The 18,420-nt window shown below is 58.6% G+C and overlaps 1 protein-coding gene across 1 annotated transcript in view; it reads right to left on the bottom strand.

Annotated features, from left to right (window-relative positions):
• Positions 1–4,549: 4,549 nt before the first annotated feature.
• Positions 4,550–18,420, bottom strand: part of LOC144729785 (neuronal PAS domain-containing protein 3-like) — a 29,499-nt gene continuing 15,628 nt past the window's right edge. Inside the window, exons 4-10 of the mRNA XM_078610282.1 lie at positions 14,766–14,943; positions 10,675–10,793; positions 9,959–10,155; positions 9,106–9,212; positions 8,000–8,150; positions 6,570–6,667; positions 4,550–6,073 (exon numbers count right to left, since the gene is read on the bottom strand). Coding sequence (XP_078466408.1) covers positions 4,626–6,073; positions 6,570–6,667; positions 8,000–8,150; positions 9,106–9,212; positions 9,959–10,155; positions 10,675–10,793; positions 14,766–14,943 — 2,298 coding nt within the window. The 3' untranslated portion in view covers positions 4,550–4,625. The remainder of the gene's footprint in view (positions 6,074–6,569; positions 6,668–7,999; positions 8,151–9,105; positions 9,213–9,958; positions 10,156–10,674; positions 10,794–14,765; positions 14,944–18,420) is intronic.

The following is an 18,420-nucleotide window of genomic DNA, read 5'->3' as shown; positions in this document are numbered from 1 at the left end:
GTTCGTGTGCAATTTTTTTCGTGACTTTCCTGGCCAAAGGCCTTAGTTGCTAATGTTTACACACCGCACCAGGTCCTCATTTGAGGCCGAGTCGACCAAGGGGAGGCCCAGGACTGGTACAGATAATCATCACTGGTGTTGGCCGTGACCGGGAATCGAACTCAGGTTGTTGGGTTTGTAGCGCAGCGCGCTAACCGCTATGCTACCGCTTCCCACACAAACACACGCACTATAGACACACACACACGCTGACATACCAAGACAGAGACACACAGAGACACACAGACCCGGGCGGACAGCTGCCGCCCTTCACCACGCGACTCTACATCCCATCGCTTTATTCACAACAAGAATGTAAAGATGAAAGTGTTTACAAACAGACTTTTTACGTAAGAAAACAAAAAAAAATGAGCATCATGAATTCCTCTCATTGTGCACTTAAAATAAACCTGCTTGCCATCCTTATTTTCATCGTCGTCATCATCATCATCATTATTTTCACTTGAATGGACAAAACGATGCGCGGCAGATAATCCTGGCTATGAGGTATTGAAGGTGACGGCTGGCATGGGTGAACGTCACACGATATAAACAGCACCTGCCCACGTCTCATGAACGCACAAAAAACGAACATAAACAAACCGCTTATAAAAATATAAAAAAAACTCAATTCCAGGATTCGATGTGGAAACAAGAACACGGAACAGCTTTTGTAAATCTTCACAACACCGTCGTACCCAACGCCACGTGGCTTCGTCTTAGTTCCAATGATCGCGAGAACATCACAGTGACACCCACTCACACCCTCCCATAAGTGCTTTGCGGTGGTGGGCAGGGCTGGTGGTGCCCACGTGTTGGTTGGATGACGTCTTCCCATCGTCACGGCGCCACGCGCCAGGCGCCCGATCCGTGACGTCGATGGCTCGTCACAAAGGCGAACAAATGAGGAGCCCACGTGGTCGGCGTCGTCGACACAAAGCTTTGCTCGTTAAACGACACGGCCACGGAGAGGGGACGCCGAGCAGGGACGGCGCGGAGCGATCGAGCGGTGGGCGGTTTCCTTGGCGCGACACGTGGCACCGTGGGGGTGGCGGTGGGGTGACCTCAGGAAGTTCCCTCCTCCGATCCCACGCTGTCAGATTCCCACGGGCGTGGCGGTCACGCTCCGGATTAGCTTGGCTAAAATGATGATGGCGAAATAATTACAAAACACCTTAGCGAATAATTGTAAGTCAAAAAAAATATATATACATGTTAATTTTAATGCTAACAATTTTTTTTACATCTTATTCAAAACAGCGGCTGCTACGGTTGATTAGTCTCAGTCACACTGAGAAGATGGGTTGCGCCGTGAGTCAAACGCTTAAATGCTGGGTGTATATTTATATATTATTTAAACTCAATTAGATTGAGCCTGCTTAGAGCATTCCCGCAAAGGTGCAGCCTCCGCGGAGCTGGGGACACGCACGTCACTCCGGGGACACGCAGGACGGATTCTCGATTCGGCGCGGACGAAAATCATTGCGCTCGTTTATATCCAGTTCGCCGAGCCGACCGAGATTACATCTTTAGCAAGGGAGGCCTGTGGGCTGCCGAACTAACTCACTTTATCAATAATTTATCCGAGGGCAATCTTGCCAGGTGACAGACACCGACTCGCACGAAGATACATCACCGGGGTCTTTAACGTCCGCGCTCGCAGCAGACGGCGCACGGCATCGGTAGCTCGATGCGGAAGTTTACCGGCGGTGCCGCGGATCGTTGGCCGGCGGCACGCGGGATGACCACCACGAGGCACCCCAGGGTGGGAGGAGGAGGGGGGGGTTACTGCCCTCCCTCCCCCGCCAGTGCAGCGATTCTCGCGGCACGGAGCGTGGCGCATGAGCCGCTTAAAGTGCTAGGGGAGGCCACGGGGCCCGAGGGGAAGTGCACGGCACCAGCGTGAGTGGGCAGCGTGGCGCTGGGCGACGTGGCCGCACGTGCAGGAGGTGGTGGCTATGGCTCGGAGGCTGCGGGGCTGGTTGCCAACGAGTGGGGAGCGGTCGCTTAGCGGTTAGCGCGCTGCGTTATGCACCCGGCGACCCGAGTTCGATTCCCGCTCGTGGTCAACACCAGTGATGATTTTCTGAACCGGTCCTGGGCCTCCCCTAGGTCGACTCAGTCTCAAATGAGAACCTGGTGCGGTGTGTAAATATCGCGACTCGGCCGGGCGTGGTACTGGCCACCCACCCGCGTCGGCCTTAATAGGTGCTACTCGCTAACAGCGGCCGCCTTTGTCTCCCTTAGTAGCGATGCTTACACCACTGCACCAGGTACTCATTTGAGGCTTAATCGACCTAGGGGAGGCCTAGAGCGAGTTTAAATAACCTTCACTGGTGTTGGCAGCCTTGAGCGGGAATCGAACTTTGGTCGCCGGGTTCCGAGCGCAGCGCGCTAACGGCTACACCACCGCTCCCCACACACACACACACAGACGCACTGACACACACACACAGACGCACTGACACACACACACACACAGACGCACTGACACACACACACACACAGACGCACTGACACACACACAGACGCACTGACACACACACACACAGACGCACTGACACACACACACACAGACGCACTGACACACACACACACGCACTGACACACACACACACAGACGCACTGACACACACACACGCACTGACACACACACAGACACAGACAGACGCACTGACACACACACACACAGACGCACTGACACACACACACAGACGCACACACACAGACGCACTGACACACACACAGACACAGACAGACGCACTGACACACACACACACACAGACGCACTGACACACACACACAGACACTGACACACACACAGACGCACTGACACACACACAGACAGACGCACTGACACACACACACAGACGCACTGACACACACACACAGACAGACGCACTGACACACACACACAGACGCACTGACACACAAATAAGCAGCCACGTACTAGAATGCGCAAATGCGCACACACAACAACATGCGAGCACACTTCACGCGTGCACTCGCAACCGATAAGCCGCTGCGATAACACGACGTCGAACGGGGCGCATCCAAAAGGTGGAATATTTTCTGCCAAATTTACTCAAGGAAAGACTCTCACCTCGGGCCAAGCCCCAGCAGCCGGAGAGCGGCGGACCGAGCACGCCGGCGTCCCCGCGTTCACACGAGCCGGGAGGCAACTTTAGATTCCACATTTTAAACGCGAGTTCCCTCTACGCGGCACCGGCGAGGGTTTTGGGCAACGAGAAACGGCCACGGACGATGGAGCGCAGGAGGCCGGGCGCGTCGACGGCATCCGCTGCCTTGCCGCCCCGCTGGGAGGGTCTCGCGGTCGGAATTCTCAACTCTGTGGACACCGCAGCCATGAGGGGGAAATGCAGACCTCCCCCGCAGGTCGCATGGCCAAAAGCAGCACGACCTCCCGACCTCGACTCGACCTCCCGACTCGATGTCCAAACTCGAGCTCGCTGGGCTGTAGCGCCAGACGTGACCGCCAAACGTGACCTCCGCACGTAACCCTCATGGGGGCAGCTCGTAGTTGACCTCACGAGGTCAGTTCAAGCGCAACCTGACCTGGTGAGGTGAAACTCGGCCTCAAATTGTGCAGAGAGATTCCCCCCACCGACTGCTCTCTCGGCGTGGAGCTGGCCTGGCGAGCGTCGGGTTTACGAAGCCTTCCCCGAGGGGATTCCAGTTGCTGGAAACGTAAAAACAAAATAGTTTCTTGAAACGTTGCAATATGACGCTTGGACTTGAGCAACAAACGAAATGATGGACGCCTCGCGGGCCGGGTGACGACGCCGCACCCGCTCGGAGGTACATTCCGTGCACTGTGGCGTTACAGTGCAAGCTCGACACATTCACAAAGAGAACGTGGAACGCTCAGGCAGTGACGATACAAAAAAAGCGGAGAGAGATTCCTGGCGTGGATTTGTCGAGCGCCCTCCCGTAGAGCCGCCCCTCCTCCCCCCGGTCACCGCCACCGCTCGATGCAGCAGCGGTCGGCGTACTTGAGGTATGAAGTTGAGCGAAGTTACGATCCCCGACGCGCACTGCCCCCCTTCCCCGCTGCGGCCCGTCACCCCCTCCCCCCCCCCCCCCGCGGCGTCCGCCGCCGGCATCGACCCGGCGGCGTCGCTCGTCGTGCCGCTTAACGCGTCACATTATAACGCGTCACATTATAACGCGTCACATTATAACGCGTCACATTATAACGCGTCACATTATAACGCGTCACATTATAACGCGTCACATTATAACGCGTCACATTATAACGCGTCACATTATAACGCAACACATTATAACGCGTCACATTATAACGCGTCACATTATAACGCGTCACATTATAACGCGCCACATTATAACGCGCCACATTATAACGCGTCACATTATAACGCGTCACATTATAACGCGTCACATTATAACGCGTCACATTATAACGCGTCACATTATAACGCGTCACATTATAACGCGTCACATTATAACGCGTCACATTATAACGCGTCACATTATAATGCGTCACATTATAACGCGCCACATTATAACGCGAATGATCGTAGTTTAGTCGACGCGCCCGGCCGCTCTCAGTTCTCCTTCCTCTCGGCCGCCGGCTGCGGCAGCGGCGGCAGCGGCGCGGCGTGTACGCCGTTCCCGTAGACGTGGAACGGCAGCGTCGAGAAGAAGCCCTCGGGCGTCGAGAAGACGCCGGCGCCGCCGGGCAGCTGCGCCAGCCCCGCGGCGGCGCCCGGCGCCGAGAAGGAGGCGGGCGCCGTGCCCAGCCTCTGCACGTGGTGGTAGAGCATCTCCATCGAAGTCTTGGGGTCCAGGCCGAAACCCGCCGCCAGATTCGCCGGGAGGAGTCCGCCCTGAGCCGTGAAGCTCGGGTCGGCCGGCGCGTAGCGGATGGTGCCCGTGGTGTAGATGCGTGGCGGGTGGTGCGGGTGGTGGTGGGGGTGGTGCGGGTGGTGGTGGGGGTGGTGCGGGTGGTGGTGGGGGTGGTGGCGGGGGTGGCGGTGGTGCGCCGCCGAGGGTCCGGCCACGCCGTGAGCCAGCGGCAGCACCAAGTTGCCGTGCTGCTGCAGCCGCTGCAGCATCTCCACCTCGCCGGCGCTGTAGACGAACGAGGCGAGGCCCGGGACGGCGCGCGCGCCGGGCTTCGCCGCTCCGGCGGTGCCTCCGCCGCCGCCGCCACCGTTCGCGTCCCGCGGCGAAGACAGCGCCGGCTCGGACTGCACGGGCGTGAGGCTGCGGGTGGAGCCGGCGCCGGGGGAGACGGGGAAGGGCGAGTCCGCCTTGTCGCCGGCCCCCGCACCACGCGCCGTCATGCTGAAGGGCGACTCGTTGCGCGAGATCTCGCGGTTGGGAGGGAAGTGCCAGATGCTGCTGTCGTTGTCGAAGTTGAGTGGCTCCGAGTTCTCCGTCTTGATGGCCTTGCACGCCGGCGCATCCTCGGGGGGGCGAGTCCTCCCCGGGGCCGCCCGCCGCGCCCCGCGGTCGCGCCGGCGGCCAGGCCGGCACCGGCCGGACGACGCCGTCGACTTCGCGTCGCCGTCCGAGTCCCTTTCGTCGTCGTCGTCGCCGCCGTCGCCGTCGCTGTCGGCCTCGGCGGGCCTCCGGCTCGGGACGCGCGCCGGGCCCCGCGTGTCGCAGCCGGCCTCGACCTTGACGCTGGGGAGCGGCACGGGGACGGGCGGCGGAGCGGTCACGGCCGCGGGCGCCGACTCCGGCTCCGAGTCCCCCGCCTCCTCCTCGCTCGAGTCGCCGGGGAGGGAGCCGCGGGCGGCACGGCTCGCGGGCGCCACGGGCCGCCCCCCGCCGGCGGCCTCCCCGGTGACGCGATCGCGGCCGTTGTGCCGTGCGGGGGCGCACGTCGGCCGCCCGTCCTTGCCCTGCGCCGGCACCGCCGCCACGTGGCTCCTCCTCCTGCCGCCGCCGCCGCCGCTGCCGCCAGGGCTCGCGTGGTTCTTGTCGGCGTGGAGGTTCGCGCGCATCTCAACCTCGTCCTGGTGCCTCTCACCAGCAATAACGACCCCTGGATCGGTGGCACAGCACAAAAAAGATCTGCAGATGAGACACTGAACCGGTTCAGAATTTGTTGAAGCAAGGCCATGCGGCTGATGGAATCCGAAAAGAAAAAACACTTTCCCTTTTTTATGGGAAGGGAGGCGAATCGCCTCTACAGGTGGATTTGTAATAAATACCTCGTATATATATGTTGAACTTCTTTCGCACTGTACGTGGCGATCCGTGCTAATCGGAACACAAAAAGTATATATATTCCAATAGCTTCGTCGTTAAGGCGACTGATAGCAATAATTGCAGGAAGACCTTGATAATAATCATACTAATAACGAAGTCTGCAATGTCGGGGGCTCAGGATAGATCGAGTTACGTGTAAAGCAAAAGTCATGCCCAACAACAACAACAACAGCATAGCTCGCTCGGCGAACGGAGACAATCCACAGGATGCGCGCAATCGGGAATCTCGGCACGGGGGGGGAGAGGGCTCGGGGAGGCCGAGAGCTGACCTGGAGCGGCGCGGGGCGACGACCCCGTGACCCCATCGGCCTCGCCTCGCCGCGGCAGCTGCTGCAGGTCCATGGGGCAGTCGCCGCGCTCGTGGTTACTGCAAGGACACGCGAGGTCACGGGGTCACGGGGTGACGGGGTCACGTGCTGACCGGCACATCACAGGTGCTCACTAACTCACACCACACACAGGGTCACGTGGTGACCAGAACACCACACAGGTGCTTACTCACACCACACACAGGGTCACGGGGTCATGGGGTGACGGGGTCACGTGCTGATAGCACACAGGTGCTCACTATGTATGCTAATCGGAGGTTTTCAACCTGCATTTGAAAGTGCATAGCTCCAGTGGCTTCCTTACGTCGGAAGCAAGAACGTTCCAGACGGCTGTAGAAGCGCATCTAAAGGTGCGCGATGCAAAGACCATCTTTGTTCTAAGGTTAGCCAACAGTTGCTGCTGCGAGGTTCACTGGAGTTTGCGTGACGAGATCAGCAAGGTACTATGGTTCATTTGTGCCAAGCACTGTGTGTACAATTAGTGCGACCTCATAACAATGTATTTGTTCAGCAACCGGAAGCCAATGCAGCTCAGCGAGCACCGGACGGACACGGTCAGATCTTGCAGTGCGCGTCACGACGTGTGCCAAAGAATGTTGTACACGCTGCAGCTGGCTAAAGTTTTTAGCAGACGTCCCATAGGGTAGTGATTTGCGATAATCGAGCCTTGTCGTTACTACGCTACACTCCACCGTGTTTGCTATGTCAAGACTCAATAATGGTCGAATGTGTCGTAGAGATATGAAAATGGCAGGGCCTGACTTTATATTGCGCGTGGCGATCAAACTACACATTCTGGTCGAGTATGGTGCCGAGGCTCTTTAGATGAGTAGAAAACTGAATCCTTGAAAGTCCGCGACCGCTACACCCGATCCTCCCACGAATTATTTCAACCTGGATTTAATAGTGGCTTCTATTATGGGAAGGAAGAGCATTCCAGACGGCCGCAGAAGCACATCTGAAAGCGTGGGGTGCAGTGTAACACGATGCACGGGATCACGTGCTAACCGGCACACCACACAGGTGCTCACTAACATCACACAAAGGGCCACGGACTGACAAGGAAAGCACACACGTGCTTACTAGGCATGTATGACCAATTTGATGGATGTGAAAATTCCCAAAACATGAAGAGATGTTTTGTTTGGACTGATCTGGAAGCATCGCGTCAGCCAGACGACAATGCAAACAATTAAATGAAAAACACCAAAACCTCATTTAACGCACCGAAGCAACACACGAGCGCTCACCGACGTGACACACTCGGCTCAACGTGCTGACTGAGCGAACCCCACCGCTCGGGTGCCGTTCACCACGCCGCGATTCACCGACGCACCGCGCCTCCCCCTGCTGCCGCGTGGGGGCCGCACCTGAGCAGGTAGTTGACCCAGACGATGTTCTTGTCGCCGCCGGCGTTCTTGACGTTGATGGAGACGGTGGCCAGCGACTGAATCCACACGTAGCCGCCGCGCCGCTGCATCCAGCGGTAGTACTGCGTCACGCACTGGCCCTTGTTGATAACTGCGGCGGGAGTGACGTCACAGCGAGGATCGCGGTGTCACCGCAAGCGCCGCGGTGACATCACGCACACCGTGGCAGTGCCACAACGTTGTCACACACCGTGGGATAGTCACACACCGTGGCATTGTGACACTGAGGTGTCACACATACCCTGGTGGCGTTACACTGCTTCCGCACACGCAGCGTCGTCTCACCGCATCGTCACATCGTGCCACACGGAAGCATCATACCACTGCAGTGTCACACAGATCAGCAACGTCACACACCGTGGTGGTGGCACGCACCCAGGCGTTAGCCCACACACCGAGGCATCACACCCAACGTGGAGGCATCACACACGCAGCGGTGACGTTCCAACCTCCACATGATCACACACAGAGGCGTCACACACACCGGGGTATAACACACTGAGGCATCGTCACACAGAGTAGCGACGTCACACACCAAAGCGTCGTCACACACTGAGGTGTCATCACACCACGGCGGGGGCGGCATCACACACCGTGGCATCCTCACACACCACGGTGTCATCACAGACCGCAGCGTCATCACACACCGAGACATCGTCACACCGCGCCATGACACACCGAGACGTCATACCGAGCCATCACACACTAAGACATCGCACTGCGCCATCACATGCCGATACATCTTCACACCGTGCCATCACACCACGAGGCGTCGTCACATATCACAGCGGTGTCACACAGATCAGGGACGTCACAAACTGCTTCCTCCTGTTCCTCCAGACTGCATCGGTCACTTGGAGGGTGTGCACCCTGGTTAATTGTGTCTCTGCACTGGATACAGATAAATACATAGTAAGGAAATAACAACAACGATATTTATACATCGCATCGTCCTGGCCACCGTTCCGAGCGAGAGGCCGTGCGGGGGGGGGGGGGGGGGGGGGGCGGCTTCTCGCGTGCCGAGGGATCTGCGCGGCGCGACGTACGGTCGACGTGGCAGTGCCGGATCGCCTCCACGTCCTCGGCGTGGACGAAGTGGTAGCAGCTGCGCCCCAGCAGCTCGCCAGGAGACATGTCCATGAACTCGCTGACCCTGCGGCAGCGAGGTCGGAGCGCGCACACACATACACACACACAAAGATCACCCGTGTAGACCTTCACAGACTGTTGGGGTGGGTGGCCTGGTGCGATGTTTACACACCGCACCAGGTACTCAATTGAGGCGACCTCGGGGAGGAGGCCCAGCACCGGTTCAAATCATCGTCACTGGTGTTGGCACTGAGCGGGAATCGAACCCGGGTTGCTGGGTTCATAGCACAGAGTGTTAACTACTACACAACACACGCACACACAACCACAACAACTGCCATTCGCTACTAAGTGGCGGTGACGTCACCACGGCGCTTGTGCCAGGCTATGTGTACACGCACACACATACGCGTGCATACACACATGCAGGAACACGCGCGCACACACACAAAACAAAGATCCCCCGTATAGTCTTAACAGACTGTTGGGGCAAGCGCTGTTAGTGAGTGTCTATGAAGGCCGGCACGGCACACGAGGGGGTAGGTGGCCAACACCACGCGCAGTCGCCTTTGTCTCCCTAGTGGCTATCTTTACACATCGCACCAGGTACTCATTTGAGCCCAGGACCAGCTCTGATAATCGACACTGGTGTTGGCCGTGAGCGAGTCGCCAGGTTCGGAGCGCAGACACACACACAAAGACACACGCACACACACACAAAGACACACACGCACACACACAAAAAGACACACACGCACACAAAGACACACACGCACACACACACAAAGACACACACGCACGCGTGCTCACCTGTTCTCACAGTAGACGATCTTGAGGTCGAGGTCGAGGCGCGTGACGAACATGTGGCAGTCGACGCGCACCTCGCTCAGCGTGGGGGGCGGCAGGGCATGCGCCAGCGCCACGAGGCCCAGCAGCGGCGTGGGCGACGGTGGCAGCGCGTGCGACAGGGGCAGCCGCACCCGCAGCCGCCCCGTCACATGGATCACCTGGGGGGGAGGGGGGAGGTCACGGCTGGGGTCACGGTGGGGGTCGGGGAGCTAAGTGGGGTCGCATGCAGATGGTGAGCGTCGGGGTGGTGTCCCAAAACCCAGGGAAACTGAAGATCAGCACAGAGTGAGTGTGACGAGCCTAACATTAAAACTACCAGTAACATATCTAAGAATCACAGTTCAGAGACAGACAACGTCCGGTACCATTAAAATAATTAAAATACGAAAAAAGTCAAACTTAAAATCTCACCAATGGTCCTCATGCTATCCAGGACACTTGTTGCGGTGTTGTTATTCCAGTGCCCATAATTATTTAATTTTAAACACGGCAAGCACCAACTGAACGCCGCGAGGAAAAAGTTTGCAATTTAAAATAACGACGTTTCCAGGTGAAATATGCGAGACAACTCAAGCCCCGACCTGCACCGGCTCGCACCCGTTCAGGATTGAGAGGTCAGCGAAGGGATTGGGAGGGGGGGGGTTTGTGGACGGGGTGGGGGGGTGGGGGTAGGGCACCTTGAAGCCCGAGGCCTTGACGTGCAGCCCGCGCTTGGTGAGCGTCGACTTCATGCGCAGGAAGAAGGAGCGCTCGAGGGGCTGCTCGGCGGTGATCATCGTTGGGGCCACGGGCTCCACTGCGGCACACGGCGACAACAACAACCTCATCATCATCATCATCGCCACCGTCGTCGTCGCCAACGTCGTCGTCGTGAGCCACGCTCTACCCACCGCTGCACGAAGGCCTCCCCCTCCCCAAGCCGTGGCCATCCCTCGCTTGTCCCGCGAGACAATAACCCAGCCACGCCGCGCGCGCGAGCAAATTTCATCATCGCTCCATCTTCGGGTTGGACTTCCCTCCTTTTGGCTGACGCTCCATCGTTGGTCTTGACCAACCATCCCCTCGACGCCTTTAACCCACACGGACGACTCTTTAATAATTCGCGTCGCTCTTTTTTGAAAAGCGCGCAAAAGGAGCGCTTCAGACATGTTTTCGCAGGAGGCTCTCAAACGAAAAAACGTGAACACGTAAACACGCGGCAGTGTGCGCCCGCCAGAGACGACGCGGCGGGCTCCGTGATGAACGGGGCGCTTCACGAGCGCTGGCGGCGGCGACGACGGCGGCGTTGGCCCTCCCCACAGACGGGCGCCCTCTGCGGCCCCCGACGCCATGAGTCCGTGATATCGAGTTTCATGATGCGACGATTATCACGATGCTGGTTTTCCGTGACTCTGCGGCCGTGTTTCCCACTCCGTCGTTTCGTCGTTGCATCTCGCTACGTCCAGCGGGGTCGCAGGCGAGTTCAACTCTATTTGCTAAACTCCAGTTTGCTAAACTCCAGTTTGCTAAACTCACGCCTGCTGTGGGTCTTCTAGCTATTGCCAACGTATGCTCTGTAGTGTGGTTAACGCAATGCGGCTGTCAGCCTGGGCCGTAGATTGTGATGGAGCAAGGGAGCCAGCGCGTGTTTCATGATGGGTAATGGCTGCCTGTTTACAACTCCGATTTTTGCTTTCGTCGTTTCGCATCGCATTTCGTCATGAAACGAGACGCAAGTTATAACACGGGCCACTTTAACACGGGGGACTTTAACAAGGGCGGTCACGATGATAGTCGACCATTGATGGGACAACAGAAACGACGGCGCAAGATTCTTAAATCCCCTACCACCGCACGTCCACCCAGCGGCGGTATGAACGGTTTCGCCACACGTAGCCGATCGGCAGCTCACGAGTGGCGGTGGGGTAAAGTGTGGGTACTCGCAACACCTTCAAAGGCGTCTGGCCAGCGTGGACGAGTAGGCCGAGAAGAAATACCCTCTCCCTAGAGGTGGCTCTCTGGCGCTCCCCCCTTAGAGCGGAGGCCCTTCCGCCGGCAGGAGCGCGGGCAAACAGTTGCGGGGGCTGCGCCTTTACCACCGCCGTCGTCTCGTCGCCACGTCGCGGCAACCGTACACCACGTGGGGGGTTGGGGGGAGGTGGGGGGTGCGAGCCGCGGGTATCAAGGCACAAGCGCGCGCGCCGCAGCCATAACAAGGGAGCGCTGTTTAGTCTCCGGAGGGGGGCCGCTTGCGCGCGGAGCAGGGGAGACGAAAGCTCCTCCCCCGGTCCCCCCCCCCACCACCCACCGCCATGCGCGTGCGCGTGCGGCCGCGTGTTGTCCGACGTTTCGCCTCCACGTCACGTGCTCGGGAGCTTCTCCGACGACGTTGCTTCCGAATGCCGGCGGTCATCGGCACCGCAGATTGAAGACGCGTCTTCGGAATCCAGTTCCTGAAGGAGGCCTCCCCCCCAACAGGTGGAGTGAAACGTCGGACATCGTGCCGAACAACACCGCACTGCAAATTCCGGGGATTGTGGATTTTATCAGCGCCACCGATTGATTGTCGGAAGAATTTGGAGGTTTGTGGCATTTACGATCGACCCATTTGTTCAAGGAGTGAAGACGCAGGGAGGGATGAGAGTGAAGCCCTGGCAGAGGTGGACCCAGTCGGTCCGGGGTCCACGGTAGGTGGGGGGGGGGGCGGCGCCAGCCACGGTTGATTCAACGCACCGCGCTATGAAGCACCACTGACTCGCACCATCACCCGGAGAAAAATATACGCGACCACAGGGAGAGAGACAACGCAAACTCCAAATATGTAGAGGACGTCAGCGTCATGATCGAACCCACCACCTCCTCCATACCAGGCGAGGGCGTTAACATCTCCTCGCCACCGTGGTGCCCATCCCTGGCCACGGCCAACATCGGTGGCATGGGTGAAGAATGGCCAAACGAACCCTCCCCTTGACCAACGCGGTGGAGGGAGTTATTCATCCAGTGCTGGATTGACTTGGGAGTCCCGGGGGAGACCGGCATTGGGGATGACTCCTCAAGTAAATAGCAGAGAAGTCGAATCGCCCAAGTGGATTCACGATTGTCTTCCACCCGGATGAAAAACACGCAAACCCTCGCAAGTGTTGCAGGGCCCAGGACGAGCCACATAACTCCGTGACCTTTCGGCGATGTCTCGGATGAACCCTGTGAACCCTTTTCGCAACCACGAGACAACCCCAACCCCCCCTCACCCCCCGCCACGCGCCCCCACGCTCTCCAACGAACGGCGGCGGGCGACGGCGGCCGTCGCCATGGGCGGCGCGAGCCCAGCGGGTGAAAAATTCCACATTCCTATGGCGGGAGCAAAAAAATACACCGGTTACGACAGCTAGGCCCGCCCCTATGATTGAATGGCCCCGACGTTGCGCGCGTGCGTTTCTCACCGCCGCCTCCGCCGCGCTCTGGAATGTTTCCTCGAGCGAGCGGGCGGGCGAGCGAGCGGGCGGGCGGGCGGGATTGTTCGCGACGAGCAGCAGCGCCGCGGGGAATTTTCAGCAGGTACAGTGCACGCACGTGTACAGTGCGCGCACTGTCCCGGACACGCACCGTCGGTACCCGGCCCTCGGTCCGCAGCGGAACGGCCGTCGGGTCGATGGCTCCGCTCCGGCTCGGGACAAGCGCGCGCGGCACGGTGTTACTCTGCTCCGAGCTACACGGCGGTGGGAGGCGGCGGCAGGACGAGAGAGGGAATGCGAACGCCGTGGCTGACCTGGGGACGTCCTCCGTGCCACGGGAGGACAGCGAATGAAGTCCCCACTGGGAATTCGGACAACTGGACGCCGCTGGGTGGGGGGGGGGGAATCCCCGACGCGTCGTTCCAGAGCAGTTTTATCACGGGCAGAGCTGAACAGAATCAAAGGTGCGTTCACCCACAGCGTTGGGAAAGGACGCGGCTCGGAGAGAGGGAAACAGGATTGCTGGCGCAGCGGTTAGCGCATCGCCCTATAAAGGCTGGTTACGGCTAACATCAGTGGCGAGTGAGACGTGCGTGGGCGCCCGTACACTTCAGCTCACACTGACCGTGGGGGTCTCGGTGATTATTCCCCGCGGGGACTCCGGTTAGAGGCTCTCCCGTGCGGAAGCCAAACTTTCATGGACGGACTTGACCAAACATCCCGATGCAGCAGCACCCTCCTGAACGGGAGTCTTGGGACTCGGCGGGGCTCCGATGGATAGATGAATGGCATTGCTGTTGTTGTTGTTTCCGTGTGAACGCTGCAGGAGTTGTGAAAAGGAAGCAATGGGCGACCGTGGCTGCATCAACGTTAACGCCAGCAGTGACCTGTCAACCTTGACCTCTAGCACCCCACCCACCGACCCAACCAGCCACCCACCTACCCAACCAGCCACCCACCCACACACCCAACCAATCACCCACCGAACCACCCACCCCTAACCAATTACCCACCCACCCAACCACCCAACCACCCACCCAACCACCCACCCACTCACTCAACCAACCACCGACCCACCCACCTAACCAATTACCCACCCAACCAACCACCCACCCACCCAACCACCCACCCACCCAACCACCCACCCAACGAACCACGCACCCACCTAACCACCAAACCACCCACCCAACCACCAAACCACCCACCCAACCACCAAACCACCCACCCACCCACCTAGAGAACCCGCCTCCGAACAGACGCCACTCTGGGGGCGGGGGGCAGGGAGCCGCCACCGCCCCCCAGGTGACCGGTCACGACTCCCCGGCGAGGCGGCGTACCGGTGTCGGGGGTCTCGGGCCCGGACGAGGTGGGGGAGGAGCCGTCGCCGGCGGCGTGGCCCCCCGCGGCGAGCTGGGCACCCCGACAGGGGGGCAGCCTCATGCCCAGGTGCTCGGCGAGCTCGGCGTGGTCACCCGGGTGCACGTACTCGAACACGCTGCTACCCGTCATCTCCACCTGCACGCACGCACATATCCCCCAGGTAGCCTCTCATAAGCTGTATGGGGCAAGTGCTGTTCGCGAGAATCTATGAAGGCCGGCACGGCACACGTGGGGGTGGGTGGCCAGCGTCGCGCCCGCCCACCTTTGTCTCTCCGGTGGCGGTGTTTCTACACACCGCAACAGGTACTCATTTGAGGCTGAGTCGACCTAGGGGAGGAGGCCCAGGACCGGTTCAGATAATCGTCACTGATGTTGGCCGTGAGCGGGAATAGAACTCGGGTCATCAGGTTCTTAGTGCAGCGCGCTAGCAGCTACACTACCGCTCCCCACACACACAAAAAAGACAAAGATCCCCGTGTAGTCTTAACAGACTATTGGGGTAAGTGCTGTTAGCGAGCACCTATGAAGGCCGGCACGGCACACGAGGGGGTGGGTGGCCAACACCACTCCCGGCCGCCTTCGCCTCCCTAGCGGCGATGTTTACACATCACACCAAGTACTCATTTGAGGCTGAGTCGACCTAGAGAAGGCCAAGGACCAGTTCAGATAATCGACATTGGTGTTGGCCGTCAGCGGGAATCGAACCCGGGTCGCCAGGTTCGTGGTGCAGCGCGCTAACCGCTACACTACCACTCCCCACCACTCTCACACACACACACGTACACACACGTACACACACGTACACACACACGTACAGACACTCATCAAGTAGCGTAAGTGGAATGAAAAGTCACTCGCATCCCCAGTGCACTCTCACCTCCCCCTCAACCCCACCCGCCTCCGGCCCCCCTCTCACCTCCCCCTCCGTGAACTCTCCCCCGCCAAGCCCACCGCTGACTCTCATCTCGCAGCGTGCGTGACAAAGCGAGTGTGTGTACAGCACGGGCTGTGTGTGTGTGCGGCACAGGCTATGTGTGTGTGCGGCACAGGCTATGTGTGTGTGTGGGACACGGGCTGTGTGTATGTGTGCAGCACGGGCTATGTGTGTGTGTGTGCGGCACGGGCTGTGTGTGTGTGTGGGACACGGGCTATGTGTGTGTGTGCGGCACGGGCTGTGTGTGTGTGTGCAGCACAGGCTGTGTGTGTGCGTGCGACACGGGCTATGTGTGTGTGTGCAGCACGGGCTATGTGTGTGTGTGGGACACGGGCTGTGTGTGTGTGTGCGGCACAGGCTGTGTGTGTGCGTGCGACACGGGCTATGTGTGTGTGTGTGTGTGCGGCACGGGCTATGTGTGTGTGTGGGACACGGGCTGTGTGTGTGTGTGCGGTACGGGCTATGTGTGTGTGTGGGACATGGGCTGTGTGTGTGTGTGTGCGGTACGGGCTATGTGTGTGTGTGGGACATGGGCTTGTGAGTAGAGATGAACAGGAGCCACGGCCAGAGCAATGAGAGGTAGACTAGATGTGGTATGTACGTATGTATGTTGAACTTCTTTCGCACCGTACAGAGCCAGATGCGCTAATCGGAGGTGTGGGGCAAGGACACACGAAAGACAAAAAGCACTCCTAAAGAAATTCGTTCTCACTTCAGATGAAAAAATACGGTGGTGCGCTTGCCGGGGCGCCGTGATATGTTCTGGGTCGCCGACGCCGATGAAGCCGACCGTAGCGAGCCCCCGATCGCAGGCGAAAGGTGTGGACGAGACGGCCGGACACCCTCTTAGTGACGAGATGTGAGCTTCCTCGCCTGCTATGTAGGAGGTTGTGGTTTCGATCCCGACCCTGACACCTGCTGTATATTTGGAGTTTGCGTGTCTCTCTCTCCCCGTGGTGGTCGCTGGATTTTTCTCCGGGTCCTCCGGTTTTTCTCTCCACATTTAGAATGAACGTGCGCATAGAGTTTTTGGCTGCTGTAAATGTCCACGTGATAAGCCACTTCGTTGCGCTATCATCTGTGGTGGCCAGGTCGCTTCTGAAAAAGAGCTACACAGCTCAGTGGGCCTTTCCTGGTAAAAGAGAAAAAAATTGTTTAAGAATAAAAATGTGTTTACTGCTTAGTCTAGTGGAAGGGCCAGCGGTGGCGCGAGCAAAGCGATTGCGGGGCTGCGCCTGTAGCCGCAGGTGCACGAGCGCCCCGGCGATGTCGCCGTGCCGGTCTTTGTTTTGAATTTCCGAACGCCACAGATCCACGCGTCACGCGGGAGCCACGTCCCCTTCACGGACCCCGTCGGAACGCGCGCAGCGGTGGCGGTAGGTGGCGGTGGCGGCGGTGGCGGCGCTAAGCGGCCGGCGCTCGCGAAGTGGGTGGTACCGTAATGTGAGCGCATGCCACGGACCGCTTGCGCGCGCCACAAAATCAATGGGAGTATCGCGGCGAGCGCCCTGACATTTCGTCGTAATGCCAACGCTCCTGGGCGCGCGCAAGCCTTGACCTTCACCGAGTGACGAGCGCGAACCGCTCGTCATCGCCACGAGGTGCGATCCCAGTGCCGAGGGGCCCGGGGAACAGTCCCAGTGTGGAGGGAGCGAGTGGGCAGAGCCCCGCGGGGTGAGAGGCTGGGCTGGGCCCCGCGGGCGGCCGGGCCGATGTCGCGCGATCCCTGAAAACACCCCCACAGTGAAGGCCAACCCTCTCCCTCCCTCCTGTCAGCCCCCCATCCCCCCCTCCTCCCCGCCCCACCCCCCTTCATGGCAGCACCATGAGACGGATCACCTCATTTACAATCCCTTGAGAAGGATCATCTCGATGACGCCCCTCTCACTCTCTCCCTGCCATGTCTCTCTCTCAAGTGGCCGTGTGTCTTTATCGATCTCTATCCACGTCTCTCTCCTTGCATCTCGAATCCCTAACCAGATGTTAATTCCCTCGCCTGGTATGAAGGAGGTTGTGGGTTCGATCCCGACCCTTGACCCCTGTATATTTGGAGTTTGCATGTTCTCCCCGTGGTCACGTGGATTTTCTCCGGGTCCTCCGGTTTTCCCTTCCACATTTAGAATCAACATTCATTTCGAGTATATTCTTGGTTCTTTCGGTAAAGTCACGTAGGTAGAAAATCAAAACGACAAAATAAAATAAAAAATTTATTGAAAATAATAAAAGCAAAAAACCCACGACGTTTCGATCGCAACACAAGCCGTCTTCATCAGGTGGGTTTTTTACTTTAATTATTTTAAATGTATTTGTAATTTTTAATTTTATTTTAATTTTATTATTGTTATTTTCTATCTACGTGACTTTACCGAAAGAACCAAGAATATGAATTCCTGCCGTCACGAAAGTTAAGTCAAAATTAATTTCGAGTATTTGGCTGCTATAAATGTCCACGTGACAAGCCACTCGTGAGCCATCGTTTGTGACAACCGGGGTCGCTTCCGAAAAACAGCTACGGAGCTCAATGGGCCTTACGCCGGCAAAAAAAAACGTAAATTCAGTCAGGTCCGTCTGGGTCGGCGACCCGGAATATTTGACCACACCCAGCACCCCACGTCCAGGATGACTCTCGCTGCGGCTGCGGCAAAAACCCGGCTCCCAATCCGCTCCGGCTCTGCGGT

Source organism: Lampetra planeri, chromosome 33 (genome assembly GCF_965212315.1).
Source record: "Lampetra planeri chromosome 33, kcLamPlan1.2.h2, whole genome shotgun sequence".
NCBI classification, from domain to species: domain Eukaryota; kingdom Metazoa; phylum Chordata; class Hyperoartia; order Petromyzontiformes; family Petromyzontidae; genus Lampetra; species Lampetra planeri.
Note: the sequence above shows the minus strand (reverse complement) of the source record. Positions and strands in the feature narration are given on the sequence as shown.